This window comes from Micromys minutus (assembly GCF_963924665.1).
Source record: "Micromys minutus genome assembly, chromosome: 8".
Lineage (NCBI taxonomy): Eukaryota > Metazoa > Chordata > Mammalia > Rodentia > Muridae > Micromys > Micromys minutus.
The window spans coordinates 1,710,646-1,721,849 of NC_137977.1; the positions used below are offsets into that span (position 1 = coordinate 1,710,646).

Sequence of the window (11,204 nt, forward strand, 5' to 3'; positions counted from 1 at the left end):
TGTCTATCTCAGGAAGATCTGTCCCCTTGTCCCCCACGCCCTTTAGAGGTGGTTTTAGAGAGAGTGAAATTTAACCTCTGGTACTTTTCTATATGGTCAGAAGAGAATTCTTAGTTGGATCATTATTATTTTAAAAAAATAAATTTCACTCAATCCTAGCTTGTGGTCCACAGGATGTATAAACTACATTTTATAGATACTATATAATATTGCTCTTTACCTGGGAGATGGATTATTATTATGAAATTGCATTGCTGAAGACAACATATTTCTGGTTTGTAGAAACATTTTTTTCAGTGTCGGTTAAAGGGAAATTGCTACCACAAGCTGATGGTTATCAATAACCAGGAAGTAGTGTGGAGCCATCAGTAGATCTGAAGGCGTTGTTCTGAGCAGGAGACTGTGTATAAGAGGTGTGTGGTTGGTAAAACTGCCTGGCCAAGTGGGTCTTCTATACTGGTCCATCCTTTGATGCGATGTTGGATTCTAACAGTACCAACATCTCGCCATTAGCTGCTCAAGTTCCCTTGGCATTTTTAATGTCCCTATTTGCTTTTGCTATAACGTTAGGCAATGCTGTGGTCATTTTAGCCTTTGTGGTGGACAGAAACCTTAGACATCGAAGTAATTATTTTTTTCTTAATTTGGCTATTTCTGACTTCTTCGTGGGTAAGTTATGTATTTTTATTAAAAATTCTCAAACTTAAAGTCTTGTAATTCCAGGGACTGTATGGATTGGGGGGGGGGGTGGGTAAAAAGAAACCGTTGAAGTGTTAGAACTCTGGGAAGAATGTGTATGCTACTTTAAAAGAAACTTTGCACCAGAGGAAGCTTTATCTGAAAACAGTTTTTTTTTTTTTGGTTCTGTTTTTAGAATAAATTAATTCAGAATAGTTTTAAAATTATTTTAGTGCCATGGGTTGTTTTCAGAGCTATTTTTAATTTGTTTAAATTTACAAGTGTTTACATTTCCTTAGTGAGTTTGTATCTAGTATTTAAGTGATAAGACTTAAAGTCTGCTGGAAGCCAGCATGACCGAGAAATTCTGTGCGAGGCAGGGCAGGCTCAGGGGACTGGCAAGACCGCTTGCCCTCCTGATGCTTGTTCATGCATGTGCGTGTGTGCATGCACGTGCGTGTGCGAGAAGGGGCTGCTGTCTAGGGAAGACTATATCAGGAGCAATGCAGTTCCAAAGGTAAGGCTGAAGGTGCACAGTGTATATGAGCCAGAGGCTGGAGCGAGGAGGTCAGAAGGACAGCAGGTAAGGGGCAGCTGGCATGGGGTAGACCACCTCCCATCTCACGGGGCCCCCCCTCATCTTCAGTCTCATCCCTGCCCCCCTTCCCTCCACACATCTCCCTTTACCACCCTATTTTCAATACAGCCTATTCGACTTCCCTCTCTTTTTAAGCTCACATCCCAAAGGCTGCTCTAGCCATGGAAAGGTCTTGCAAATTTCCAGAGCAGACTCGGCAGGAGCATGTACAAGTGGGCCTGTCCGAGAAACACTTCAGATTTACTTTCCTACAACCATTCGGAACGCTTCACAGGCATCCTCACTCTACAGAGAGTAAATCAGGGCTTTAACGAGACCAAAGGCATGGGGTCTGCTGTGATGACTCGGTCTTTGGGGCTTGCCCGTAAGCATGAGGACCTGGGTTCAATCCCCAGTCTGCTGGCCTGGTTGCCTAGCCAAACCAACAAGCTCTAGGTTCAGTGAGAAGCTTGCCACAAGCAAGGAAGCATGCTCACGCACATGCGCACACACGAAACAACAGAACAGCGTGTTCCAGGCCAGCTATTAGTTAACACAGCTTCTAGAAACCTTAACACCTCCTCCCTCTTTCATAGAATTCAGACAGTGTGGAAAAGAGAGTTTAACTTGGATCTCTCTAATCTTTAAGTCAGTAGCATCTGGTTGTTACCCACTTCAGCATGTTGGGAACATCGAGAGCCACAAGGATAAACCAAACTATGAGTGGCTCATTTCAGGTACTATGATTTACTTCAGGTAATCTTGGGATTCTACTGTCTTAGTAGTTCTTCCTGCCCCTGTCATGACCCTGCCCCTCCCCCGTCCCGATTACTAGTCATGGAAAGACCAACTGGTAGCATCTGACTGTAATCTCAGCCCAAGGCCCAGAAGAAGGGTGAGGCAGAGGGATCATGGGTTCGAGGACAAACCAAGCTACAGTGATCTCAAAGGCAGCCTGGGCTAGTGAGACCCTGTCTCAGTAAACCAACCCTGTTACTGAAACACAAAACTAGCAGGTTATTTGAACTAGATATGGGAATGGAAGAGAGGTTTGGTGACACAGGCCTGTAATCCCAGCTACTGGGGAGGCTGCTCCCAGTAGAGAGAGATGGGGGGCTTGGCTGACTGGGAAGAGAATGGTCCCGTGGGAGGAGGACAAGAGACAGCAGTGAAGGACACTTTATCTTCAATAAGACACATTATCTTACTGCATGATGTCACAAAAAACTAAAAGCAAATGTAGCAAAGTTTCTGAGAGTGTAAGCCACAGAGGGGGTCGCAGCAGCCACAGAGCTCCCAAGGACAAGGGCATGGCAGATGAATGGGGCAGAGGCATGTTCTTAGAGAGAGGAGGCCAGGAGGGAGCATCACAGAGGACATTCTAGGAAGAACAATGTTTCAAAGAGAATGGGATGTAAAAATCAGGGCTGCTGGGCGGGGTAGGGGTCGACAGCTGTGGGGGAGGGCGACCACAGAGAGGATGCACTGTGATGGAAATGGCTGGAAATGGGAAGTGATAAGGAGCACCCCTGCCCCCCCATCCCCCCACCCCACCCCCTATCCTTCCCACCCTGCCCCCACCCCGCCCCCCCCACACACTCCCCCTCCCGTAGCTTGCTCATGACAGCTATTTTAAAAATAGCATTTAAAGAATGCACAGGGGATATTAGTCGTACAGAGCTTGGCAAAATACCAACAATTTTTATATCTAACACTGTTTTGCACGGCATTACTGCAACAAAATGTCTGAGGCAGTGAACTTAGAAACAGTTTAGAGCAATATTTGGCAGCTGGAATCCAAGATTGGGTGGCCTATTGCTTTGGCTCTTGACAGTGGTAGACAGCTGGGAGTGTGTGTGTGTGTGTGTGTGTGTGTGTGTGTGTGTGTGTGTGAGTGCTACACCTAGAATGGGGAAGAGGAACTTGGGTTCCACCTTTGTCCAGCACACGCTCCAGTCAGCTAAGAGCCGCACACTTGGCTTCCTCTACGGCCCCACAACACCTACCTGATCTCCATAAGCACCTCTGAAGAACAGTTATCCAAGTAGTATCCGTGAATAAGGTATAGTCATGGATTTGGGCATGCCACTCTATGGTATATCCATTAGAATACACCTTTTTTGTAGTCAATAATGTGTATGGTTTTTAAATATTTAAAAACCGGATTATATGACTGTATGTGGGTGTGGGTGTGTGTGTGCATGTATGCATATACGTGTGTGCCTGCACGTGCACATGGGCAGTGGTGCCACGGCCTGCCGTGCTGTGCCTGTGTAAGAACACAGCCTGCGGGAGTTAGGTCTCTCCTGTGTCATGTGGATTTTGGGGACTTGTCGGGCTTGGTGGCAAGTGTCTGTTGTCGCTGAGCCATCGTGCTGGTCCAAAACTGTCTTTAATTCATTTCCTCCTTGAACAGGTGCGGTCTCCATTCCCCTCTACGCCCCTCACACGTTGTTTAACTGGAATCTTGGAAGTAGAATCTGCATGTTTTGGCTCATCACTGACTATCTTTTGTGCACAGCATCTGTCTACAATATTGTCCTCATTAGCTACGATCGATACCAGTCAGTTTCAAACGCTGTAAGTCACAACGCTTAATCATTCTTCTTAGAAATGCAAACCTGTACTGGGAGTGTTGGGATGAATCTCAGGCTGAATCTCACTGACTTTTATTCTGTATGAACTGTGAACTCTGTCCGTGTTTGAAATGGGAAAGAAAGGACCAAAGAAACTGCAGGGCTCATCGTGAGGAATGGTAGCCGAGTCTTCAGTACCTTGGCTCTCTGTGAGATTCCAATCTCTATCCATGGCCAAGATAAAACCTCAATATTTCTCTAAGATAGAACTCTGTGGGCAACCAGAAAGAATTCCTGAGTGAGTGAGTGAGAAAATCAATCTTGAACCTCCAAAGAGAAGATGGTGATACAGCGGAGCCAGCTTAGGATGCAGGAAAGCTGGGCTTACTCTTCTGGAATAGTCTCACCAGTGAGTTAGCGGTGATTGTTAAGATAAACCTCACAGCAACGGAATAAAGGCGAAAACAGGGTGTGGCTACAAGGAAACCACGAAGTGTGGTGCAGTGATTTGTGGATCTGCAGGCAAGAAGGGTGGGGGAGACAGGGAGGAGTAGAGAGAGGAGCAGGGGGAGGTTTTCACCTTGTTTGAGGTTTGTTGCTTTTCCATTGTGTATACCAGGCCAGCCTGTCTGCAGACTTCAGGGCGCTCTCTGTGTCTGACTCCTGTGATGTTAAGTGCACACTGCTGAGTCTGGCTTTACACGGGTGCTGGGGATCTGAACTCAGGTCCCCATGCTTACCTCACAGGAGCGTTCCAAGCTCCCCAACCCCTCTCTGCAACCGCTGTTGTTATTTACTGTTGGACGGTCCACTTGCTAAGTGCTAAGATCAGTATTTGGGGAATAGCAGTGGATTAGATGGAGACATACCCAGAGACGTGTGTGTTCGCTGGCCAAATGCTGCGATGGCAGTGTTGAGCACACTGGGATGCTCTTGCCTGAGAAGACCCAGCAGGACGAGAAATGAGATAAACGACAAACTGTTGGAACAAAGGGATTCCAAAGTACTGCTGTTCAAGCAAGACACATTCCTTTTGCTTCCACAAACTATTCTGGAAAATGTAGACAGTTCACTTCTGGAGGTCACCCTAGGACCACGCGGCCCCTGACATTAACAGGGTGATAATACAGGGCCCAGTAATACATTTTTTCTATCCAGTTTTGCAGTACCTATGGTATGCTCAGCTGTGCTGTTGAGAGAAGACCTAGATGATTTGTGCAGTGGTGGTGGTGATGGTGTGTGTGTATGTGTGTAGTGTGTGTGTGGTGGTGATGATGGCAGGGTGTGGTGTGTGTGTGTGTGTGTGTGTGTGTGTATGATAGTGATGGTCGTGGTGGTGCTGGGGTGGGTTTGGTTTGTGTGTGTGTGATGGTGATGGTGGTGGTGGTGTGCATGTGGTGTATGTGTATGTATAGTGTGTGTGATAATGATGGTGGTAGTAGTACGTGTGTGTGGTGTGTGTGTGTGGTGTGTGTGTGTACAGTGTGTGTGTGATGGTGGTGGTATGGTGTGTGTGATGTGTGTGTACAGTGTGTGTGTGATGGTGGTGGTGTGGTGTGTGTGGTGTGTGTGGTGTGTGTGTACAGTGTGTGTGTGTGATGGTGGTGGTGGTGGTAGTGTGTATGGTGTATGTGTTGGTAGTGGGGGTGGTGGTGTGTATGTATGATGTACCTTTGTTCTAAGGAATTCTCTGGCAGTGAAGGCTGCCAGTTTCTTAAGATATAGGCGGCTGTGTCTCCATTCCTGGAACAGCTGCGCGTAGGGCAAACCCTGTGTGTGAAACAGTGTGAGCAATGACAGGGCAGCTAAGAAGGCACTTGTGCTTTGTTGGGATAAATTCAAGACTCCTGACGGCTCTTAAGCAGGCTTTGTGGAAAACTCAGTTTTGCCCAAAGCTGTAAGTTGAGGAGTAGGTGACAGGAAACAGGAACCTTGGCACAGGAAGTAGAATTTGACAGTGAAACTTCAACAAAGATGTCCATAATGTTGTTCAGAGGTGTCCTCTGGAAGGGTCAGACCGAAGGTGGATGATGAAGATGGGCCGTGGAGCTAGATCCCAACTGGAGAGAGTAGAAATTAAAGTTTGCCCAGGATGAAAGTCAGAGAGAAGACTTCCTTTACCTTCAGATGAAGAGAGAAACTTTGCAATGAAATCTAAGCCATGAGGAGTAATGTTGGGGAACTGGCTGGAAATTAATAGTGCAGGGCCATGATCTGTGTGGGTAACACCAGCAGGAATTGCTCTCTCTTCACTCTGGAAGCTACAGGTTTGTCCTCAGGGAGGCTGCCCTCGCTCTGAAGTTTCTGGGAAGACCTCCATGGCTTTCTCATGGCTTAGGATGTGGACCATCTTTGGCTTGGAGACACTTCACTACACCTCTTTCTTTACTATCATGTGGCCAAGGGTGACACATTGTAAACTTTGTCCAAGATGGGCGCCTAGAACAACAAGAATTGCATGCCAAGACTGTCCACGTGAAGATGGGTGGACGGTGGCAGCTGCCCAGGGGCCGCATGCCCCTCAAGAGCTAATTGTTCACAGGTAGAAATCAGAGGGAACTTTGGGGTTTTAATTTTTCTTCCTCTTCTTATAAGGACACTAGTCATTACTGGATCAAGGTGACCCCACATCCAATATGATGTCATCCTATATACGGACACCAGTCATTACTGGATCAAGGTGACCCCAAGTCTAACAATGACATCATACTATCTTAATCACATCTGTCAACACCATATTTCCAAATAAGGCCACATTCACAGGTACTTGTGGATAGGATGCAATAGAACTCATTTGGGGACTTGACTCAGTTGAACACAGGACCTTACCTCATTATTAATACCAGAAGTTTCCAGAGAGCCTTCCTGTCTCCCAGATGGAATAGGACTGAGAGTGTTTGTCTTTTACTGAGGCAGGGAAGGAGGCAGGACAGGGAGCAACATCCTGAACAGTGAGCGTGTTTTGTAGAGGATGAGACCGATTTCAGAGAGGCCACTGCAATCAGCTGGGTCTAGATTCCAGCGACACTTGAACAGTCATCTGTCGAGAATGCTCCCCAGAGATGAAGAGACTTCCCAAGTCCCTTGATGTCCGTTAGCTCAGTTGGCCCTATGCAGCATGAAAGAGAGAAGCATCTCTAGTATATTGCTTTATAGCATTACAAAGGAGCAATTAAACTAAATGCAGGTTTATGACCATCTGGGTATTGCCCCACAACAGTCAGACTTGGTACAAGTGACTGTTAGTGTCATGAGAACTGGGACATGGGCATGGGCTGTGTGTGGAAGCTGTGGTCAGCATCATGGGCCAGCTTACTTCTGAGCTTGTTCTCAGAAACACCAGGAGTGTGTGTGTGTGTGTGTGTGTGTGTGTGTTTAGGATGTGTGGGGATGGGGCCCACATTTCTTTATGGTTAAAAAAAATGACCATTTTTCTCTTACCAATAGCCATTGGCATGTATGTGCAGTAAATCAAAGGCCACCCTGCTTCTCTTTAAAAATGAGAAAATGCTCCAGTGAGGTCCTAAAACTCACAGAGAAAATAAGATCCAGCAAGAGGAGGTTGTTGGCACCTCCTTTCCTGTGAGTGGGGGCCTGGGAGAGACCCGGAAGGAAGCTTCTTTGTGTTGCTCTTGCAGAGGACCGAGGTCTGGTCCCAAGCATCTGTCCTGTGGCCCACAACCATCTGCGATGTACCTTTGGTGTCTGGGGATCAGACGTCCTCTCCGACCTTCAGGAGCACCATACATGCATGTGGCACACACACATACACATAAAAATGAATAAATATAAAACCTTTCTTGGTTCTGTGACAAGCATGCACTCCCAGGAGTCAGAACTAGGAGGACCTCAAGTTTAAGGGCAGTCGGGGCTCTACACTGAATTCAAGGTCAAACTGAGCCACAGACTGAGTTCTTGCCTTGAAGAGGAAGGGCCAGGATGTAGCTCAGGAGCAGAGCATTTGCCTGGCATGGGCAGGGCCCTGGGTTCGATATTTTAGTTGAGATATTTGTTCCAGATAAGAACAGTTGGTCTTTACATGCCTTACAATTTTCAAAGATTGTCTTAAAGATTTCAGATTTGACACAAAGATCATGAGAGTAACACTCACAGACCCTAACTTCACATACACACACACACACACACACACACACACACACACACACTGGTACTTGTTGTAGTCATGTCTCCCAACATGGCTCCTTCTCGTGGTTTTTGCTGTGATGGAAACACTGAGAGATAGAAGTGCCCTGGGAGTGTTCAGAAGCCCAGCGCCACTCCAACGTGGCCAGTGCCTTCCTGTGTGCAATCTCTTGGGAGTGGCGCAAGGGTTGTCTCTGTTGTCGGCCTCACTGTGGGGTTCCTGTGTAAACAGAAGAGTATATTCTTCCTGAGTGTCAGGATCAGATAAGCCATGACCTTGAAGCGCTTAAAACTGTGCCTGTGGTGCAGAATGGGTTTCCCTGTAACGTCCATGCTTTTCTCTACACGTTTATCTATTCCCCAAACCAATGGGTTTCCCCTGTAACGTCCATGCTTTTCTCTACACGTTTATCTATTCCCCAAACCACAATGCTTTATTGAAACATCATCCAACAATTTGCTCACTCGGTGTGCTGTGTCCGCACACTGACTTGTGTTTCATCGAAGCGAACACTGCCGTGTTCTAGGCTGCAGATGGTGGACTGTGAGGAGCACTCTCGGATCTGGCAACTGTTCCGATCAGCCAGGAAAAGTTCCCTTCCCTTCTCTCTGTTTGCTTGTTTCTTTCTTTCTGCATGAGTATACACATGTGTGTATGCATGCATCGTCCTCTACCTTCTGCCGCGCATGTGTATGCATGTGCTCATGTGAACACGCATGTGCATGCAGAGGCTAGAAGACAACTTTAGGTGCCACTCTTATAAACGGCTTCCCTTTGAGACAGGGTCTGTTTTTGGCCTAGAGCTCACCAATTGGGCTAGACGGACTGGTCAGAAGGCCTCCTGGCCCTACTGCCCAGGTGCCAGGATTACAAATTCATGCCGCCATAGCAGGCTTTGAGAAAACTGCTTTCTTACTTTAGATAGTGTCCGTGGCCTTGCTTGTGTGGCCTTGCTATGGTGTCCAAAGCTTCACCTTATGGTTTGCTGTTTTCTCTTGAAAATTATTGAGAAAGCACGCGCCGACATCATGTGAGTTAAAGTAGCTCTTGCATATCACTGGAACTTCCAAGTGACCAAGGAATTGCTCCGTGCCCTCTGCATGTTTTCATCAAACCTAAAACAAAAGTCTGTTTTCTTGTAGGTGTCTTATAGGGCTCAGCACACTGGCATCGTGAAGATTGTTGCTCAAATGGTGGCTGTTTGGATACTGGCTTTCTTGGTAAATGGCCCGATGATTCTAGTTTCGGACTCTTGGAAAAACAGCACCAACACACAGGAATGTGAGCCCGGCTTTGTTACGGAGTGGTACATCCTCACCATCACAACGGTTTTGGAATTCCTGCTCCCTGTCGTCTTGGTGGCCTATTTCAATGTGCAGATTTACCGGAGCCTATGGAAGCGTGGGAGTCTCAGTAGGCACCCCAGTCACTCTGGATTCATCGCCGCCTCTTCCAGTGACTCTGGACACTCTCGCAGAGCTGGGTTGGCTTGCAGGACAAGTCTTCCTGGATTAAAGGAATCAGCCGCATCCCTTCATTCAGAAAGTCCACGAAGAAAGGGCAGTCTCCTGGCGTCCTTACGGACTCACATGAACAGCAGAATCATTTCCTTCAAAGTAGGTTCCTTCTCCCGGACAGAAAGCGCGGCACTTCACCAAAGAGAGCACGTGGAGCTCCTCAGAGGCAGGAAGCTAGCCAGGTCGCTGGCCATCCTCCTGAGTGCTTTTGCTGTTTGTTGGGCTCCGTACTGTCTGTCCACAATTGTTCTTTCCACGTACCCCAGAGGGGAGCGCCCCACGTCGGTTTGGTATAGCCTTGCCTTTTGGCTGCAGTGGTTCAATTCCTTCATTAATCCCTTTCTGTACCCTCTGTGTCACAGACGTTTCCAGAAGGCTTTCTGGAAGATACTTCGTGTGACAAAGCAGCAAGCACCGTCACAGAACCAGTCAGTATCTTCTTGAGAACGGCTTCACGTGTGCCAACTTCTGTCTGTCTGTCCTCGGAACGGATCTGAGCTTCCATCTGCTTCTCTCCGCTCAAGCAAACAATGCAGAAAATGTAATGTTGGGAAACTTTAATTAAAAACCTCCACGTGCAAATCGATGGAATAGGAGTCAACCGTAGTTTAGGGAACGGGAGCAACTGAGAGCTGTAATATTTCCTCAGTGCGCTCTCCTCTCTCTCAGCACAGCATCGTATAACCCCGTGTTCTTTCTGTCTCAGTGTTTTGTCCAGTAGTATTAGTCTGTCTCCCTGGAGCTGGAGTGCCAGGCGGCTCTGAGCCACAAAGCATGGGTGTTGGTAACGGAACCTGGGTGCTCTGCAAGAGTGTTTAGCAGTCTTCCTTGGTGAGCAATCTCTCCAGCTCCAAGTTTGTTTTCGACGTTCTGGTCATACAAATATTAGTTTGAAACATCATTCCGTAAAGAAGTATTAGGCAAGAAGCCTTGCCCTGCTCTGCCCCCGTGCCATGTGGGGAGCTCTGTGGTCAGTGCCAGGGGAGTCTAGGCTGGAGTTGGCAAAAGCAGGGTTGGAGTGAGCCCAGGTTAGCTCATGGGTTTTTATAGGTCTTCCTTCCATGATCCCAGTAGGAAGGAGGCAAGATGTGGTAGGAAGAAACCCTGTCAGTTGTAGGACAGGGCAGGTGCCCTTATTTGAAAGGTCCTTTTGTCCTGTTTTTTTTTTTTCCTGCCCTCTCTTCCTGGCTTCCATATCTCACCTAAAACTTATCTTGGTGTGAATATGGGTGGATGGAAACACCACATGGCCAAACTACACTGTGACGTCTACTCGACTGGCGGATGCCAGCAATCATTTACAAATGTGTATGGATATTTTGCCTACATGCATGTCTGTGCATCACGTGTGTGCCTAGTGTCTGTGGAGACCAGAACTGCTCTCAGGTCCCCTGGAACTGGAGCCACAGATGATGGTGAGTCACCATGTGGTTCTGGAAACCGAGCCTGCATCCTCTGGATCAGACGGCAGTGATTCTTGGTAAATCTGCTTGCTTGGTGTGTCATGAGTTCATGTACCCAGTGCTGAACCTGGCTCCGCGAGTCCCCTTTACTGTGTGCTGAGTGTCATCAGCTTCCTGAGGCTCCCATGCTATTTTTTTGGTATGGTGTGTCGTCCTATTTTTTTTTTTTTTTTTTTGAGATGTGATTATTACATAATCCATGAACTTGTGGTCCTCCTGGTTTGGCTCCCAACTGTTAGGATTATAGGA

General features: G+C 47.3%; 1 protein-coding gene across 1 annotated transcript; it reads left to right on the forward strand.

The window, feature by feature from the left end:
- Nucleotides 1-476: 476 nt before the first annotated feature.
- Nucleotides 477-9,936, forward strand: HRH4 (histamine receptor H4; the record flags this gene model as incomplete). Its single annotated transcript, XM_080920005.1, has 3 exons — nucleotides 477-669; nucleotides 3,672-3,835; nucleotides 9,118-9,936. The coding sequence occupies 3 exons, from the start codon at nucleotides 477-479 to the stop codon at nucleotides 9,934-9,936; spliced, it is 1,176 nt and encodes a 391-aa protein (XP_080776131.1).
- Between the last annotated feature and the right edge of the window lie 1,268 nt (nucleotides 9,937-11,204).